The sequence below is a fragment of the Chelonoidis abingdonii genome, chromosome 5 (genome assembly GCF_003597395.2).
Source record: "Chelonoidis abingdonii isolate Lonesome George chromosome 5, CheloAbing_2.0, whole genome shotgun sequence".
In the NCBI taxonomy this organism is placed as follows: Eukaryota; Metazoa; Chordata; order Testudines; family Testudinidae; genus Chelonoidis; species Chelonoidis abingdonii.
In genome coordinates, this window is record NC_133773.1 from 41,010,640 (window position 1) to 41,031,762 (window position 21,123).

General features: G+C 39.7%; 1 protein-coding gene across 1 annotated transcript in view; it reads left to right on the forward strand.

Moving 5' to 3' along the window:
* Positions 1-21,123, forward strand: part of SYNPO2 (synaptopodin 2) — a 135,247-nt gene that overhangs the window by 90,161 nt on the left and 23,963 nt on the right. Inside the window, exons 2-4 of the mRNA XM_032762531.2 lie at positions 7,395-7,546; positions 13,889-14,700; positions 17,908-20,105. Of these exons, the coding sequence (XP_032618422.1) occupies positions 7,395-7,546; positions 13,889-14,700; positions 17,908-20,105 (3,162 nt within the window). The remainder of the gene's footprint in view (positions 1-7,394; positions 7,547-13,888; positions 14,701-17,907; positions 20,106-21,123) is intronic.

A 21,123-nucleotide genomic window follows, 5' to 3' on the forward strand; every position in this document is an offset into this window, starting at 1 on the left:
ACAGTCAGGGTGGGGCATTCGGAAGCTCTTATTACACACGATCAGTTGCAACCTGACAGAATAAAGCAGAGCTCTTGCAAGCAGTTTAAGTGCTGAGTAATCAGTGAGTGCTACTGGAGGACTGAGCTCAATGTGTTTCCATGATAAGGGCAGTGAATTTGGTAATCTCAATGGCCATAGGTGCACAAAACCATTATGGAATTCAGTGTATCTCACAATAGCTGCTTGGGAAGACTCAGAACAGGAATAGTAGCAGTGTTGAAAACTGTAGAAGATTAATGTATGTTGATGTGGACTAAGCCAGAGTGAACATCTCTCTCATGATTTTGGCATCAGTTAGACTATCTGTGTGACCAGGAAAAGGACTCCTGTGTAAGGAGCTGCAAAATTAGGGTTTAGGGTCTGTAGTTTACGATAAGCTAAATTCAGGTTAAGTTCATTTTCAGTCACAATATTTTTAATTCTCTGATTTAATAACAAATAAAAAGCAGTAATATCCTTTAATAGTTTCTACCATTCAATACTACTATTTCCTGCCCATAATCTCACATACTGTACTGCACACTGCTAATTCTATTTAACTGACAGATAATTTGTTAATACATTTAAATGGGTTTGCAATTCTGTGTATTTGCTGTGGGGTTTAACAGAGAGGAAATGAAATTTCATACTTTTTTTTTTTAGCATAAATAAAAAAGCAAGACTCTTGGAAAAGAGATCATAAACTCTGTGACCAAGGGCAAATAAATTAATGAAAATGATGATTACTAGAAAAAATGAAACACTTCTTACAGTAAATTTAATGTCTAATTATATTAAATTAAATGTATGATTATATTAAGCTATCTTTACACTGAGCAGTCTCGGAAGCATATTTGAATATATCTAGTTAACATTTTTATTTGATTACTGCAGCAACTAGTAGTAATCCTATGATTATCAGTACTGTCATTATCAATATGAATTTGGCAAGTATGCCATCTAAATAAAAAGATTTTCAGCAAGCATCATCTGATCTATAAAATGCTTCAGTTGATTTTGAAATACTTAACAAATACCAATAGAGCTCTTATAGTCCCCTATGCTTTCTTAGTGCTGAGTCCTGCTTCTAGTCAAGTCAGTTGGCTTCAGTAGGAACAGGATTGGATCATTAAGCAGGTCTGTATCATGAACAATAGTTTGGCTGGGATTTTCAAAATAGCCTGTGTGAGTTAGGCACCCAAGTCCTATTGAAATTTGCCAAATTGTCAAAATAATACAGAGTCATTCTTCAAGTCCTGTATCAAACTGCCAAGAAAGAGATGATCTGAAAACTTGATCATTATAAAGTAATAGTTAGACATGCCATACCAAATTAAAATGAATCAGCATAATCTCCTAGTTTACTCTCAGGAGATATTTACATAGTACTGAATAAACTTCAATAGATTATTGGTTTTGCCTATATTGAATAATGTAATAAAGATAGTTTTATTTTCCAAAAACTGTATTTTTTTCCGCTGTTCAACTATTTGGGACAATGAACTGGCAATGTTACAAAAATGCAGAAGAACCTAAGAAACATGCATAGTATTGGCAGTTACAACATGGTATTGCTGTCCTGCCAATGTGAAAAACATAAGAGTTCCCTTAAATCCTTCAGAATTCAGAATAAATATTTATGTTGACATTTCACTGTTTGATAATGTTAATTTTGTATTGTGAAGAAATAAAGGAGTAGTCTGCGGTTCTAAACAGCAGGTGGTATATAACTGGAATAATCAAAAAAAGGAGTCCCACATTCAGGGACGGAGCTTTCATCACTAGCAACACATTCTGCATCAGAGGGAAGGAAGTAAAGCACTAGAACATTCCAGCAGAGCAGCTGGTGTCTAGACAGGTTCAGCACAAGTGGTGGAAGGCTGCAGCAGTGATGATTGTATGACAAAATTAATTATGAACACCGAGAAGTTATTGGAATTGTACAGAAGTTCCCCTAGTAATGACAACCTACTTAGTAGTTTTAGAGTAAGGAAATTTTTGATTCCTTTAGAAACACTAGTCCAAAGAAGGTGGGAGCAGATAGTGACCAAAAAAGCCCAGGTTGAGCCATGAGGTGTCATTGATTTTATACTTGTAACACTCTTCTGTCTTTGGGGAGTCTCTTGTGATTTACATGGATGAGAGTCTTGCCGCTGAATTCCCCACAACTGAAGAAAGGATCCTCAGTTTCCACTGTGTAATCAAATTACATGGCTGTCAGCAGAAAAAAACAGCTCTCAGTTTTCTCTAGGGACTGGTAAAGAGTTTTCTGTTGAGACTTTGAATGGAAAATAGGGTTTTTGAGTAAATAATTTGTTATGCAGAAAGGGTCTGCTTTCCTTGAGCATTTTTGATCTTTTGTCAGAAAACCAGAAACCTAAAAACCTAAAAAATTTCAGTTTTTGGTTTATTCAATTAAATGTCAACATTTTCCATTGCAAATGTTGATGAAAACCATTTCTTTCCCAGTCTGTGGAAATATTCAGTGGGGTTAACTACCACCCCCCATTTTAGAACCACCACTAGTTTCCCCCCGCTGTTATGGGTAAACTACAATGCCTGATAATATCTTGAGATTAGGCCAGCAGCAAGCCAACATGGTTTTTCTGCACTACCTGGCTGCTAGTTCCTTCTTCAGTGCTCTCTGTCCCTTGACTTCAACAGAAACCTCTCACTGAACACGGGGTGGGGTGGCGTGGGGTGGGGGGGTGCAGAGTGTAACTAGCTGCTGGCTGGCTGACCTATACTGGGAAAGGGGCTTCTGAACAGTCAGGAGAGGAGCTTGCATACCATGTGGGTAAAGAGAAGAGGTCAATTTTGGAGTGGAGGGAGAGGAGAGAAGGAGGGAAGCCACAAGAGAAGTGGTGTGAATGGAGAGCTGTAGAAGAAGGGGAATTATTAAATTATTAAAAATAAAAGACTTATTTTTTGTTAAATAGTTGTAAAGTTCTCCATTAACAAATAAAGGAACTAGAGTACATCAGTGTGACGACAAAATCACGTTAAGGGTTTGACTTATACTGGTAAATCAGGAAATTCAGAGTAACCTTCCTGGTCACTAACAACATAAGAATTGAAGTGCTGACAGAAGAGCTGTATGTTTAGCCTGGCCCTGAAGATGAATATTTTTTAGTTTATGCCCAGTCCCACAAAGTGCAGAACATCACTTCTGAGGCTCTGAGTGTCCTTCAGCTCCCAGGGCTGCAGGTTTTCCGCACTCTTCAAGAAGCTCAAGGAAGTGCTCAGCACCTCACAGGTTTGAGGCCTCACTGAAAAGTTTGAGTAGTAGCATAGGAAAGACAGTGGGATGTACCTGAGCCCTTATCAGAAAGGATCACGTCTAAGGATAGGAGAGTAAAAATTGCTGCCCATTTAGTTCTGATGCTGCCAATAAAACTAGTTAAAAATTGATGCCACATATTACTGGTCAGTCTAGTCATGCAGACATATTGCCACTGGACAGTGAATGGAGACCCTGATTTATTTCACATAAATCACCAAACAGCTATGAAATGGGTAACAACTGCTGACCTGAGACAGATTCAAATTGGCAACCTACTGTAGAAGTGAAAGGACAGAAACAGACCATTTCCCTTATCATCATAGGAATTCCCTTTGTTCTATAGCAAAAAATCACAGGAATTATTTATTTTCCATTTACACTGTTTCAGAGTTCCTATAATTTTATTGTTAATGTTTCTGCATTTTAAAACTGGTGTAAATTTAATTTGTTTCTAACATGACTACTAAATATTTACTTTAAGGGTTATATTGCATTATAAACATTTTAATGGAAATGTCATCCACGTTTAAAAAAACAATATAAATCCAACCTCATTTATGCAGAGAAACATACTAAAGACTATCTAAGCAATCATTGCTTCCCAAAGTGCAAGGATGTTTATAGTCCTGCTAGAAAAGGATAAACACAGCATACCACTCCATATTTGTAAATGTTAGCTGCTCTGCAAGGTGGCGACTGGCTGCTGGGTGCACTGGATTATTGTTTCTCCATTGTCCAGAAGGCCATATTGTGACACATGGGTGTTTATAAATGTTAACAGCCAAGATGAATGGCCAGCAGCAGCAAAAAGGATTATAGTCCCATTGTTATTTTCAAATAGCATTATGAGTCCAGGAATTGCCTCCAGAAATGGGTTGCCTCACAGAACTGCCTCCAGAAATGGGATCCTATACAGAAGCTCAGCTACTAATGGTCCCAGTGCAAACTGAGAGCACCTCCATTGCAAACAATGGGCCGACACCACACCAATGAGTGTGGTATAAATACCAAGATGCATAGTTAGCAAATAATGGTTTTGAGGACTATACATATTTACATTACTGTACCCAGGCCAGTGATAATATTAAATAAAATAGCTAAGAAGATTAATCAATGATTATGTGTATCTGTGTTTTTGTTTTTAGCATGACCTATGAACAGAATATTAAGGCTGAAGTGTTCATACATGCTCAAGAGAGAGAAAATTCAGAGTTCAGATTCCATGACAACCCCTTTGTGTATATATGTTGTTTTATAATACAGTTTTGCATGCTTCCTGGTTAATATAACAACGTTTGCCAAATATGTATTTTATAAATAGCAGTTTACTGGATGGCATTCCTTGAGTGGTGCTGAAGATGTCTATGGTTTGTTATAAAGCAGGGGTTCTCAAACTGGAGGTCGGGACCCCTCCAGGGAGTTGTGAGGTTATTACATGGGGGGTCACGAGCTGTCAGCCTCCACTCCAAACCCTGCTTTGCCTCCAGCATTTATAATGGTGTAAAATATATTTAAAAGTGTTTTTAATTTATAAGGGGGGTCACACTCAGAGGCTTGCTATGTGAAAGGGGTCACCAGTACAAAAACTTTGAGAATCACTGTTATAAAGTAACTATGATGGGTCACAATGTTGTAATGGCAATGGAAAAAGAACTGGAGCAGTCAAAACTGATCAGTTCAGGTAGATTCTTTAATGAGAATGTTGGCAGACTGTGCTATTGACAGATCTGGTTATGCTCTTGAACAGAGGAGCTTAAAACAATAATGAGGCTCTCCCATCAGTATACTCCTAGGCTTAAGGAGCTAAGAGAGAATAAAACCCTTTGGGACAATAAAGAAGAATTAAAGAAGCTTTCTTTGTGTGTGTACCACCTCAAAAGATCTAGCAAGACCAGAGCACAAGTTAGCAAATATTAGATTGGTTAGAACTTGGATGGGAAACCTAGATGCTGTATTGGGTAATCCCAACAGGTAACATTCTTTCCTCTGCACCAGTACTAGTTTAATACCCCAGCATCGGTTATGGGGCATTGGAAGGTAGGAGGTGTTCCTCCATGGATGTGATGTAAATCCTAGCCACTTTGGGTTATTAAAGTTCCCACTGCACTCTTTGCAAAAGCAGAATTGTTACCCCTCCAGTTATAGCCACATTCCACACTGGGTAATTACATTCTTCTGGCTGCTGAACTTCTCCCTTCATTTGCAGCAGGATATACAGCATCTCTCTTCACTTCTTGTCCTAAAACTGTTTTGATGTGTTGCTGTGCACTCTTGAACAGCTGTCGCCTTCCACCACAAAGCTACATGCACTTTATTATTTAGCGAAGCGATCCCTATAAGTTCCTTACCAACTGTACTCCCCAGCAGCGTTGTGAGGCTTGGCTAATGAATATAGAGTGCTTTAAGGTCCCTGGGAGGAATACACAGATGCATGAGGGAATCTTAGGCACCTAAATGGTTGGTGACAATCCATGTGGTTTTACAGTTTCAGTTAACTCTAAGAAGAGGTACACTCTATTTATTAAAAGGAATGAATGAGGAGTGTCTTCAAAAGTAGTTTCTAGTTCCAAAAATTTAAGACATTGTTTTGGACCCATAATGCATTAAGTGGGTTGGGGGCTAGAAGCCGTAGAGATCATTGCTCTCCCCATGTGATACTGCAACTGCTGAGATAGTCCAGGTCATGACACCTGGAGATGACATCTTTCCAATTTAATCACAAAGGTTTTGGAGATGGGGCATTGTTGGAGAGAAATCCCCAATGACAGGGTTTGTTTTCAGCCTTTGTTTGGAAGAACCTGGATCTATTGACCCCATTTATTCTTCCTGATTTTTTCTAGCATGACTAGAGGCAAAGGTTTGGGGGAGGGGAGGTTGTGATGGAGAAAGAGTTTGAGGGTTAACTAGTGGGATTCAGAGAGGTGGGTTTTTTGTTTTTTTTACTTTCTGTGAATGGTTATTTTATCATGTGATGTTCATAAGGGCATCAAGAGAGTGTGCATTCTTTAGAAATCAAAACAAATAAATCTGAAAATCCCCCTTACGGAAGTTATTACTTAGCTGGGCCCAAATCTATGAAGTCTGTGTAGGATTTCTTCTCATGATACTTACCTGATTTATCATGATGACTTGTTTCCTTCCTAACAGTGATTCACTGCAACAGGCTGTATGCTCTTTTAATTGCCCATTTACAGTTTAGCCCATTTGTTTTCTCCTTCTCTCTGTATCGTATATAAATATGCACATTATATTAACCCATCTGTATAGCTGAACTGTTGTTCATGAGCAATAAAATGTTGTGACAGGTGTGTATTTGGGTACAAAAATTAGGGCCAAAACCAAAGGTACCCAAAGTTAGGCTGTTAAGTCCATACAAGGGCACCTAAATAGATGCCCTGATTATCAAAGGTGTTGAGCCTCCAGTGGCACCCATTGACTTCAGCACTTTTGAAAATCAGGACACTTAATTAAGATGACTAAATCTGAACTGAGGACAATTTTTTTCCAGAGTGCAGTGCCTATAGTCAGTCAGTCACCTAAATAAAAGTGTTTGTTCCATTGTCTGAGGTGCTGAGCAGCCATAGCTCCCACTGAAGTCAAACAGCATGTAAATATGCCTCAGGGAGCCTTACTTTAGGGACTCATTTTTGAAAACTTGGCCTAGGTTTCTAAGAGGATGTCAGGTCATCATTTTACTGGGCTATCTACACAAACTCCTGGTAGTCTCTCATCGGCCAGCTGAGTGGTGAGCTAAATCTTTTGCTTTTCTGCTGAACTCTGTTCTTTGTACTGTTACCTCATCCTTCCATGCCATCGCCACCCCTTTGGTCTGTTTCATCTGCCTTTTGCATTCTGCTTGATACCTAGATTGTAAACTCACTGGGGCAGACTGTCTTTTGTTATTTGCCAGTCCAATACCTAGCTTAATAGGGCTTGATCCTTGATTTGGATTCCTCACTATTACTGTACTATAAGTAAGTATATACATGAACCCATTTTTTTCTACTGAGAATGTGGGGATAGAGTTGCAGTTTTCGAATTAGCTCTAATTATACAATTCTGAATTTAATTTACTTTTAACTCATCTCAGGTTCGCAGCAAGAGCAAAGCATCCAAGGCTGGACTGTGTGAGGGGGATGAGGTGGTGTCTATCAATGGCAAGTCCTGTGCAGACTTAACCTATTCTGAAGTTATCACTCTTATGGAAGGTCTGACTGACGCCCTCCAGCTGCTTATCAAGAGGTAAAAGAATGTTCAGAATGCTTTGGCATACATTCTGCTCCCTAAACGTACTGGAAAAACATGGTGGTGCATGCATGTCCATTTTATAGACATGTACTGTGAAATTCCACTATATAGTAATATTATTACTTATGTATTTATCACCAACACCTTGCCACTGTACACATGTAAAGGAAGACACAGTTCCTGGCCACAAAGCGCCCACTTGATAGTTCAGATAGCACAGTCCAGATACATAAGAGCATCGATTCAGGGTACTATCTCCTTATGGTACAGTTTTATCTATCTATGCTACTTATATGCCCCCTATCACCATAGCATCTGAGTGCCTCAGAATCTTTAATGGACTTCACAGGAGTGTTGACCTCTGGGAGATATGGAAGTACTATTACTCCCATTTCACAGACAGGTTATTGAGGCACAGAGTGACTAAGTGACTTGCCTAAGATGTGTGGCACAACAGGGAATTACACCCATCTGTCCCATGTCCCAGGCAGGTGCCCTAACCACCGGACCAACCTTCCTCTCCATTTAAAGACCGCAGCTCTTTGGTACATGCATTATGGCTTACCAGTGACAGCCTTAGCAAAAGTAATGTGTTTTCAGGAGGGATGTCATAAGGATGATCTGGTACATAAGGGTGAGAGGGAATTTTAAGCATAGGGAGTGGAAAGGAAGGAATATGAGCGTGTATGAGTGATACAAGAGAGGCATGTTGAATGAGGCGTAAGCAGAGCAAAGATTGTATACATGACAAGGGCACGGTGCATAGATGACATGACAAGGAGTTTCCTGAGAGTGGTTAGAACAGGGACCAGAGTTTGGAGACATGACTTCCATTTCTGTTTCTGATTGACTATGTGACCATTAGCAAGTTGCTTAACCTCTCTATGACTCAGTTTCTCCATCTGTAGATTGGTGATAGAGATATTTATTCTCCTTTACAAAACACTGAGTCTTGCATTCAGTTTTCCTACCCCTCTAATATATAATATAAATTCTATGTGGATAAGAAAAGTAAAACCCAAGAACCCTTCCTCCTATGCAGAGGCCAGCCACAATAGGGGCAGGGAACACAGCCAGTGCTCTCAACTAGTGTCCCCTCCAATTTTAGCACTCCTAAAGGGGATCAGAAAGGTGAGGATGGTTATGTCAGGCTCCCTGAATACTAACAGAGCAGCATCCTGTGAAAGTCGGGAGAGTTCCTGTTTCAGCACGTACACCCCTGTAGGTCGCAGGGGACATCTGAATGAGTAAGACAGAGATCCTCTGGCGACTTCCACAGCTGTACAGTACGACGGTTCCAATGTGTCTAGTAGGGTAAAAGTGTGATCTGCCCTGAGAGGGAGACAGTCACTGAGTTGTATTAAATCTAATATATAATAGGAGTTGGATTTGAATGCTTTATGTTTGCTTGTTTCTGTGGGCTGACTAATGTTCTCAGCTTGATGAAGTCACTGGAACAATGACAGCTGAGGACTCCAGCTCACCGACTGTGGTGTAACTCTTATTCCTAACTAAGATAAATAAATATATCTAGGCACTGCAGAATTTGATTTTATTATTTTAAAATGTCGATAGATAATATAGATGTTTATTTTTAAGCTTTTTTATTTTTATAGATTTCAGTTTTCACATTTATCAGCTTTTTTCACAAATAGGTTTTAAGCATTTTTTAACTTTTGAATTTTGCAGTTGTGGGAAATTTTGCAGTTGCAGTATGGGGAGGGTCAGATAATTATTTAATGATAGTAGACTGCGAGATTCAAAATGTTAAAGCTTTATAACCATTATAACACTAATTGTCCACATCACGTGTACAAAATATACAAAGTAAATATCCTTAAATCAAATCTAATAAGGTCTCAAGCAGCAATTTTTCTTACTTTGCCTATCTTAAATTTTGATTATTATTGATGGAAATATTTTTTGTCCGTGTGCATATGTTGAAATTGAAGTTTAGTGACACTTACAGATAAAAATCTAATCCTTCATTTGAGAGTTCCCTGTGTGATATCACCATTGTTCTTTTACTTCATGAAGATGACTGGTAAAACTACACTTTCAGAAATAACCTCTATCGCTGACTTTCTGCACTTTTTGCAGCTGCACAAATAACTTCAGATATTTCCAGTCATAGCTGTTGCTGGTAATTGATATTTTAAATGCACCAGGGGGCCACATCCTGACTCCACTGAAGACAATAGCAAAACTTCCATTCCACTTTGTTGGCCCTGTCTGAATGCATAAAACAGATTAAAAATCAAAACCAAAAAATAATTTGGGAGTATTACACTGTTTAGTGGGATGAAACCCCAGGGCTTCCAGGGATCATGAGGAGCTGACAGTTTTCCAGCAACAGACCTTCCTTTAAGAATTGCACAGACCATTCAGAGGAAATTCAATTACTGGTGCAATCTCTGAACTTTGTGTCCTCAGCCATTCAGCCACCATCTCTTCCATTTAAAAGTCTCCCTCCTTGTACCGTTCACTCTCTCCCCTGACACCTCCTCTGTAATTCCCAGTCTGCGGCCACCTCCTCTGTGGTTCCCTTTTGGGAATCTTTGGAGATGCTGGCTGACTGGCCCCTCAAGGTTCTTCTGAAACTACCAAGATGTGACCTAACATCATTACAGAGCAATGGAAAAGTAAACCCTTCATCTTCTGCTGCATACAGCTCTTAACTAAGCATTAAGAGAAGAGTATAAATTTTAATAAAAGAATGGTGCCTAATTTATTAGTTATTAATATTAATTATTTGTATTACCATCGCTGCTAGGAGCCCAAGTCATGGACCAAGACCCCATTATACAAAGTTCTGTACACTCACAGAACAAAAAGACAGTCCCTTCCCTTCGGAGCTTACAATCCAAGTAGAAGACGAGAAAAACGGATGGATACAGACAGATGGAGCAGTACAAGGAAACAATCAGACAGTATTGGTCAGCATGAAAATCAGTGGTCACAGTGCAACAGTGACCTAACTGCACTCAAGTTTTTGTAGGCACCGTGGCGGAGTTTTGAGGTGGGATTTGAAGGTGGATAATGAGGCAGCTTTGGGGATGCTTACAGGGAGCTCCCCCCAAATGGGATGGGCAGCATGGGAGAAAGCACAATGGTTCTTGTTTGAAAATTTAACAAGTGAATAATAGAGGCTGGCATCATGGGCCAAGTGGAGACAGGAGTTGAAATCTGAATAGTGAATGAGAGATGATAGGTATGGTGGGGTTAGGTTTGAAGGGCCGTGATATATTCCTTGGATGATCTTTGCATCCCAGCATCATTAACCTTTTAATTTTGCAGGTATGAGTAGAGAAGCCTCATTTCCTATTGTGCGCTTGCTAGGAAGCCTTTGACTGATTCCTAGTTGCTACAATCAGAGTGGGATTTCCAAAGCATTCGGTATTAGCCTAATTCAGCTTCGACTGAAGTAGTGAGAGGTTTTTCCATTGACTTAAATGGGAGCAGAGTTAGTGCAACACTTAGGTTACGTCTACACTACCCACCGGATCGGCGGGTAGTGATCAATCTATCAGGGATCAATTTATCGCGGCTAGTGTAGATGCAATAAAATCGATCCTCTATCGCTTTGCCGTTGACTCCGGAACTCCACCGTGGCGAGAAGCAGAAGCAGAGTTGATGGGGGAGCATCAGTAGTCAACTCACTATTCGCGTAGCTGAAGTTGTATATCTTAGGTCGACCCCCTGCCCCAGTGTAGACCTAGCCTTAGAGTTTTTAAAAATTCCACCCTAAGTCTTCAAATGCTCCTGGTTCTTTGCTGGTTAGATGGAACGTTAGAGGAAGGTTTCTTGCTGCTCTCTGCACTGGAGTCAGGCTACCTCCCGGTGCTCCTCTGCAAAATCCTTGGGATTGGTTGCAACGGGGGGGAACGGCCCTGCTTGGTAACTACCCTAAAGAGACTATTTGGAGGGAATGTCTTACTGACTTTTCAGAAAGCCTCTAGTGCAATGGTCCCCAACCTTTTTCGTCTGACACCTGCCAGACGAAGGACCATGGCAGCGGTCGAGCACCCTCCAAAATGCCGCCAAAATTTGGTGGCATTTCGGTGGTGACACCTCTGGATGACGCTGCTTGTCGGCAGCAAGCGCCATCATCCAGAGGCATCACCGACGAAATGCCACTGAATTTTGGCAGCATTTTGGCGGATGCTCATCCGCCGGGCAGTACCCGGGCACATTTAGATGCCCCAACGGGTGCCATGGCGCCCATGGGCACCACGTTGGGGACCCCTGCTCTAGAGGGAGGTATCAAGGAAGCAGTGGGAGTGGGAAGAGAGCCACTAGCCTCCCCTGAAGCACTCAAGGATGAGTAGAAAGCTCTCAGTGGATGTTGAGAATGTGAGGACTGGGGACTAGGGAGAGAGTTCCTGGGGGGGGAAAAGCATGAAATATTTCCATGAAAGTAAAAAGATTGGCTCATGATCAGTGTATAGCAAACTGAACTGTGACATTCAGTCTGTAAACACCATTTTGGACCAAATCCCGTTGTGTCCCCTCCACGCAGCTCTACCTCCTTCCTGCAATTATACCACAAGCGTCTAGGTACACAGAGGTTTTGCAAATCTTCCAGTGAACTAAGCAGGCCTAAAAAAATGAATCTGACAAAATAAAATGAAAAATAAAACAAAAAGGGATCAGATACAGTACTGTACCACTGGACACACATCAATGTCTATAAACAGTATATCCATAAGTAGTGAGGGCCTTTTAAGGTGGAAATCTCTCTCCCTCTCTCTCTCTCTCTCTCTCTCACACACACACACACACAGCTACCAATAAAGGCTAAAAGTTAGTTGGCCCACACCCAGTCTTATATCCTACAAGGAAATGTTTATGGATTCATACAATTTTTTCTGCAGTCAGCAGCACATAACTGATTGTCCAAATAGCAAAACATGATGGAATCCAGATAGAGACCCAGGGCTTCCTAAATGAAAATCTGTCTGACCCTTATGTAGCCCCATATGTGGTTTAATAGATGTTATGCACTGTTTCCTATTTGAGGCAAATCCAGTTTGATGCCATCAGTATGCTGAGAGGCTATAAATGTGAGTTATATTGAGGCATCTTCATTACAGTGACAAATTTACCTAGTCATTTTCTGTTGCTATTTCTGGCCTTTATTTGCAGTGTGATCCAATAGTTTTAGAATACCAGGAGCCTGCTTTTGATTTCAAACTCTTCTAATAGTACTTGATGCTTTGTAGTTTATTGAGGGCACCTAATATATCTATTAATTATCGAAAAGTTTTGCTACATTACAGCCAAATGTAAAAATGAATAATATGTCACTGTGTCAGACTGCACTGAAATATTTTCTGCTGAAACTAATAGTATGCCATTGAGGCATACAGCACTGAAAGGGGAACTGGAAGTTACAGTAAAGTTCATAATACTTTTAAGGGAACATATAAAACAGAGGGGGGAGAGTGAAGAGAGGAATAAATAGAAAAATGAAGATATAGTCTGATATGTAGGGTTAAAGGAGCTAAAGCAAGATTCACCAGTTGGAAAACTCCCATTTTAAAATATATAGACTGATCCAGTGATGTACTGAGCACCCTCAGCTTGCGTTGACTTCAGTGGGAGTTAAAGGCACTGAGCACTTTACAGGGAATACATCACGGGAATGGGCCCTTAAAGTATAGTCATTTAATGACACAGAGGGATGATGATACTTTTAAACAAGGAATTCCCTTTAAAACAAGTATTTTATGTATTTATCACTCTCGCCCTGCCCTTTACATGTGACTTGCCTTCTTGGATAGTAAATTCATTGGGGCAGGGACCTGCGTGAAAGGAAAGCACCTAGCACATTTTGGGCACTGACAGAATACAAATAAGAGCAATAATAGTCATGGAGGTAAAATAGATTAAAATTTCTCCTTTTAGTGCAAAGCCATTGTTTTAATTCAAAGATAAAACAGGAAGTATAAACCCTAGAACTCTGAGATGACTCAAGTGTTTGTCTGGAAACATTACATGGTTTTGTAAAGCAGTGTATACAGTTTAAGAATGGCATAGGTCAAGGATTTAAGAATAACTGTCAGAATCATAGTCAGAATAAAAGCTTACTGCAGTAATATAGCTGCTCTTATGTCCTAATGCTACTGCAGGAGGTTAGGAGGGGTACAAAGACCTTGGTATTTAAAATGTTTGGGAAATTCTGTTATGTAAATGAATCTACTAGCAGATAATTTTGAGGAGGAAAACACAATACGTACTTCCATTTAAGCATGAAAATCTCTTTTGCAGTTGTAATTACAAGAGCTTATGTTCTTGTGTTATTATTTTTGTGTGTGTATGTGTATATGTGTGCAGATCATCCAATGGACTACACGAAAGCTTGAGTCCAGAAACTGAAACCAGAAACCATGATAACATAAAAAATGAGGAGTATAGGAAGAGTACCACACTGCAAATCAGAACAGCCACAGAACTGCCCCAGAGGGAATTCTACATCACAGAGATACACAGTGAAGCTCCCCATGGAGCAGAGGAAAGTGACTTAGACTTTTCTGGGACAAAACAAGAAAAGGAGACAATACAGTGCCACAAAATTACACCTAAAGTGATAGAAACCTCTAGAATACTCTTGACAGATGAGGCTGCTTTCAAAGAGAAGACAAAAGAAAGAAGGCCAGACACAGTGGTTGAGCTGCAGTTGTCCCTCTCGCAGGACAGGCACAAGGGCACCAGTGTTCCTACTGTTAGTCTCCTGGGAGCTGAAAAGTGTACCCTTTCAGAAGCTGGACCCAGTATGCAAGAAGATGGGACTAGCCCGATAACCGCAGTCCCCCTGGGTGAAAAAGAGGCCACTGTCCAGTGGTCAAGCAAAACATTCCAGATTGCTAGTGGCAAAGAGGTCAAGGTGATCCAAGGAGCAGAGGCAGGCAATCCATCTCTCCCCATAGTGGAAGTGATCCTAGATTGCTCTGACAGGGAGAAGGAAGTGTCCAGGTCTCTAGCTGAAAAGGGGTGTGTTGATTCTCAAGTGGAAGGAGGGCAGTCAGAAGCACCTCCTTCTGCAGTCTCCTTTGGAATCTCATCAGAAGGCACAGAGCAGGGAGAAGACGACCAGCACTCAGAAAGAGATCACAGCAGACCTCACAAGCACAGGGCAAGGCACGCAAGTATGTCACATCTAAATCATTTGCATTGACTTGAGGGTAAATTTTGTAACTTGAAACAGCTTTTCAGAACAGTGTCTGCATTTGTAAATATTCTAAAGAGATTCTTCTCAAGTGTTCTAACCTCTCTCTCTCTCTTTGTTTTTAAATTGATATTTCTATTCAAAATTCATGTGTCTTTTTAAAACAACAAAATTACAAAGGTGACAGGCCAGGTATTTAACCATTGTTTCACAGTACCATATAACATTGCTGTAGCAGACTACTTTACTTTATTTTAAAGACTACTAATTTTAAAATGTGACACCTCACTTTGGAAATTCAAGTACTTTTAGTTGCACAAAGAGAGGTAAATTGTGCTAGGCTTCTGACTTACATTACAAGGATGATCTGTAGAATGTTAACCAAATAAGCAAGGTCATCTCTTGAACGTAGTTGGGTGTTCTGGATTTCTCCATTTATAGCAGAAACTGCATCGTTAAAAATCAAAGCTATGCCACTGCTGTTAAAAGTAGATATGAATAAAGAAGCCTAGTAGGAAAGCTTGATCATGCCTGCAGAAGTCAGTTTGACAGACACCAGCATGTGTATTACTGGCTAGTTATATGATCCTTTGAGTTTTGTAAGTCTTCTCTGGACTGTAAAGTGAACTTACTATTTCTTCTGCCTTCCATACCCAGAGGTGAGCCTCAAAATCTAGCTAAGGAGTTTAACTAAAAACAAACTGAAAATGTGATTGAATCCAATGCTGTTTTAAAAATATTTATATATATACATATTTATTTAGGTCATTTCTAATGCTTGTTTGTTTTTTTCCAACAATGTCAAGCTTCCTGTTCAGGGATTTAATCACAGTATGGCAAAGGTGCTTGAATGTGTACAGTGATATGCTGTAGCAATGAGTTATTTTATATGCAGTGTTGGAACAAGTCTCCTAACCCATTGCTAATTCCTCTGTAAGCATATTTTTAGAATGATAACCATGCATCCTTATTGGCATGTGGGTTAAGCCGTTACTTACGCTTTAAGTATCTGTATGTAATCCACATATCCAAATCCTATTTAATAGGGAATGAATTATCATGTGCAACAAAATGTACTTACATTAAATTTGTTCTGTTTAGGACAATTTTTTTTTGCCTTTTTCCCCCTTCCCATATAATGTCTGAATTATCATCGATTGGCAGGATTTTACATTTTAGATGAACTGTACCTGAAGAATAAACATTAGTTATGCATAGATAGATATTGATTGAATGATAAAAACCATTTTAAAGAGCTTATCTAAGGCTCTAGGTACTGTTGACATATATAGATACATAAGATATTTGCTTGAAGCAGCAAGTAAGGTGCATATAAAACATGTTTGCTTTGTGAAGCAAACAGCCATTATATGGTGTTTAAGATTCTAAACTAGAACAGATAAAGCACTGCAACTTTTGATCTCTTTAGCAGAGATATACCCCTGCAAATAGCAATCTGATTAAATTTAATCGAGCAGGCAATTTTTCTTCATTTAAGCCTTCTTTTGAATTTATTGGTTAAACCAGATGTAAACAAGCTGTAAAAATATTTGCTAAGAGAATATTTTAAATTATTCCTTGCCATAAAATCATAGGTGCAAATCCTTTCCCACAAGTGTAGTTTGAGCTGATGAGAGTAGCCTCATTTGAAGACAGTAGAACTGCTTGCAAGAGTAAGGATTATTCGTGAGTTAGATCTGCAGAATTGGGTCCATACTGCTTAGATACTATAGCAACTATCCTAATCTTCAAAAAATGGTTCTGGGTCTACAGCCCCTACTCTGACAAATTCCCCTGGTAACTTCACTAAAAGTTTTGCCTGACTAAGGATTGAGCCGAGGATTTCAGGATTTAGCCCTGTGGAAGTTTTGCTGGGTTGGACTCATGTTCTATCATCTTTTATAGTTTTTAGTGAAAACCATGGGTCTAGTCATGCTCTCACCAAATATAATGGCAAAATTACATTTGTCTTCAGCAAGAGAAGGATCAGGTTCCATTTTTTTTTCCTGACATGACTGAAAGGATCATTAATTATAAAATGCTTTACGTATGTTTATTTAATGAGATTATTACGTGTACATTAAAAACGCTTCAGATGTAAAAATGTTATACTATTCTACTTCCCTACCATGAATAATACATAAGCAATCCATTTTGTTCGCTTTGAAGTTAATTGGAATATGATCATTAATTTTAAAAGGAGCAGGATTACACTCCCGTTTAAAAAAATAAAGAGAGAATGTAATGAGGCCAACTGCAGTCCATATAAAGTATTAAGACCATTAATTTATGCATTAACAGATACATGGAACTACAGTATACTATTGAATACTCTTTAGGAGTTAGTTATGGCTTCCTGAATTAGTTCCAGGACAGCATTTATTGTAGGAATTTGCTGTCCTTGCTATGTTTTAAAGAAATATTCTGGAAATGTTATATCCTACACAATTAGCCCTGTTAATGTATTTAAAATACATTTTTACTGTAAACAATCTATTCTTTTTTCAGTCCATTTTCTATTATTTGTTATTATGAATTACTTTTTAGGAAAGCACTTCTTCCTTTTAAAGGGCTTAAATCTGTCTGCATTGAATACAATGGCCAAACTGCCACTGACTTCAATGGCAACAGGACTGAATTCATATCCATAGTTTATATGTATTTTTATGTGAGTTTGTAATATTATACATAGAAATGTATTTTTATATATATATATATAGTGCATATAGGACAGATTTTATATGCATAATAGAATATAATGTATGTGTTTAATGATAGAAATAGATATGTGATGCATAAAAGTTCTTGTAAGTTGAACTAGGAAAGTTCTATAGAAAACTGTGTTGTCTTTAAACTTTGAGGCATGTCTCACAAAGAAGAATTATTGCTATAGAATTTGTGCCACAGTAGTTACTGTGGGAAAAGATTTTAATTTTAATGCCTTTCCTATAGATTTATATATATATTATATTACAAACACACATAGAAATACATGTAAACTATGGATATGAACTCAGTCCTGCTGCCAGGTAGAATCCCAGTATTAAAGAAAAGAAAGATTGTGTTCTGGAGAGGAGCACATTTAGGATATGGTATTCCAGATAGACGTTGCACTGCTTGTAGTCAGACACCTTCACATATTTTCGTGGAGTGTATTTCTTTAATTATATCTTTTGATCCTTCCCAGGGCTCCGGCGGAGCGAGAGTCTGTCAGAGAAGCAGGTGAAAGAAGCCAAATCCAAATGTAAAAGCATTGCTCTGCTGCTGACGGCAGCTCCCAATCCCAATTCCAAGGGGGTGTTGATGTTCAAGAAGCGTCGCCAAAGAGCCAGGAAATACACTTTAGTCAGCTACGGCACCGGGGAACTAGAACGTGAAGACGACGAGGGTGAAGAAGGGGAAGGTGAAGAAGGTGACAAAGAAAACACTTTTGAGGTAACTTTATTTGGAACAAGTGAGTCAGAAATAGATGAAGATTTCTTCTCTGACATTGACCACGAAGGCCAGATTGTGACATTTGATTGGGACACTGGTCTGCTTGAGATTGAAAAGAAACTAAAAGCTGGAGACGAGATGCAGATGTTGCCAGAGACCAAGGGCAAGGGGGCCCTCATGTTTGCCAAGAGACGGCAGAGAATGGATGAGATCACAGCTGAGCAAGAAGAAGTGAAGTCACACAGAATGCATGCAGAGGAACAAAGAGAAGCCACCCCAAAAGAGAGCTTCAGACAAGTGAGCGCCTCATCCTATCAGGCAAAAGAGGAAGAAACGTCAAAAATGCAGAGCTGTGTGAGCAAAAGTTACATAGAGGTGAGCCACAGTCATGGCAAAATGGTACAACAAAATGGCATTGAGGGAGCATCAGAGACAAACATCTCCTTTCAGTCTTCTGATGCCCATAAATCAACACCTTTAAACAGAACAGCTAAACCTTTTCCTGGTATATCGAATCAAGCAGCAGCACCATTTTCACCAACAAGAAATGTGACTAGCCCTCTCTCAGATTTACCACCTCCACCTCTCTATTCCTCAATTAGCCCACCACCTCAAGCTTCATATAGAGTAGTATTGAGTCCAGTGGCCAGCACAGCTCAGCCAGCTCTTTGGTCACCAACAGAGCAGATAGCATCCAGAGATGAAAGAATTGCAGTACCGGCCAAAAGAACTGGGATACTACAAGAGGCAAAGAAAAGAAGCACTGCAAAGCCTATGTTTACTTTCAAAGAACCTCCCAAAGTGAGTCCTAACCCTGCCCTATTGTCCCTTGTACAGAATACAGAAGGCAAACGAGGTACTGGAACTGGATTTGAATCGGGACCTGAAGAAGACTACCTTAGTTTGGGAGCAGAGGCTTGTAATTTCATGCAGATCCAAGCATCACAACAAAAGACCCCTCCTCCTGTTGCTCCAAAGCCCTCAGTCAAAGTCTCTCCTACTGCTGCCGCCACTCCCATTTCACCAGTCTGGTCACCTCCAGCTGTGGCTTCTACCCAACCTCCTGCCTTCCCAACTCCAAACTCACCCCAAGCTGCAGTTCCTGCATCAATCCAAGTAAGACAAGCTGCTCCTCATGTTTTACCTCCAAGTACTCTTAACATAGCTGGTCCTTTTAAAGGGCCTCAAACAACAGTATCAAATCAAAATTATACACCAAAAACAACACCTACCACACCAATAGGAAATGTTGCATTTGCTGGAGGAACGGGGCCAGCCTTTGAGATGCCACCAGCTTTTAGTGGAAAAGGAGCACAGTTATTTGCCAAAAGGCAATCTCGAATGGAGAAGTATGTGGTAGACTCAGAAACTGTGCAGGCACATATGGCACGGGCCTCATCTCCAACTCCATCTTTACCAGCTTCTTGGAAGTATTCATCTAATGTTCGAGCACCTCCACCCGTTGCTTACAATCCCATCCAGTCCCCTTCTTATCCTCTTGCTGCTACTAAACCCCAATCTAAATCACCTGCCGTTACCAAAACTACCAAAAGAAAACCTAAGAAAGCTCTCAGTGCTTTGGATGTTATGAAGCATCAGCCATATCAACTTAATGCATCTTTATTTACTTTTCAACCTCCTTCTGCTACTAAGGAAAGCCTAGCTACTAAGCAGTCTACAAAGTTCGACTCAGTGTCTGCCTCAAAACATGCTCTGCCTTCAAGACCACTCAGTGCTGGTTCTTCTGTTAATGTCCAAGCATCTTCAGTGTACTCCGTACCAGCCTACAGTTCACAACCGTGGTTCCAGTCGAATGCATCCACTCCAATAAATGAGTCCTACGAGTCTAGTGGTCACCCCTCATTTTCTAAGCAAGAATCAATCACATCCTCTTCGTTTACTGCTCCAAGGCCAAAGTTTTCAGCAAAGAAAGTTGGAGTCACAGCCCAGGTGTGGAAGCCATCAATCATTGAAGAGTAAATCTTGTAGTTGCAACTCAGTGTCCACTTTGCTTGCAATGAATTGTTTGCAGTGGTGATCTAGCACACCAAGAGTGCCTATAGCAGTCCTTAGCTTACTTAATAACTTCAGATGTATCCCCTCAAATCTGAGTCCAAACTATTTAAAATTTTAAAATGAATCAAAATGGTTATAAAATTAAGATGATAAACACTTATGGATATTATCACACACTTTATACATATAACATCCTGAAATGGACACATACTATTGTATTAAGTAAGCCGGATGCTAGGTTTTATACTTTAAGATGAAAACAAAATGACAGTGAGCAGTGTCCCCTGTATTTCAAACAATTAGAAATAGCCTTCATACTATTTTTCAGAACTGTGCTCTGGTGGCCTAAGGGTTTGAGTAAAATTAAACAATATGCGTTGATTTTAGATTTATTTTTAAAAGTGCCTATAATAATATCTATCACTAATGTAACATACAAAATAGATAGAGTTTTAGGCCCTGATCTCCAGTTGGATCTTTACGGACAGACCCTTGTGCCCACACAGAGCCCCGATGGGTTTAGTGGAAGATGGTGCATAGGCACAAGGATTCTCCTACGAGTTTCTGATTGCAGAATCAGGGCCTTAGTGTGTAAGTTATGTGGATCAACTCTGATCCAAAATCATGAATCGCTTCTCTGATTTCACAGAGGATGTGCCATAAGGAATGTTGAAATGTTTTGAAAAAGACTGACTTAGAGGAAATAGGAAAGTGGCTGGAAAAGATGTTCAGGTTTTTCCATGTTTAGGAAATTCTAAACTGAAGTTTACACTCCCAGTGCAGGCGTATTTTTAATAACCATTTGTCTTGACTCCCACAAATGACTCATTATAGAAGCCAGCAAATTAGGATTGTTGAACAGTTAAGATGGGTGAGCTAAGTTTTGCAGTTGTGATGTGATGCAATACTTTCTCATGAAAGCACAGTGACTAAGAATTGAAGGAATACATAA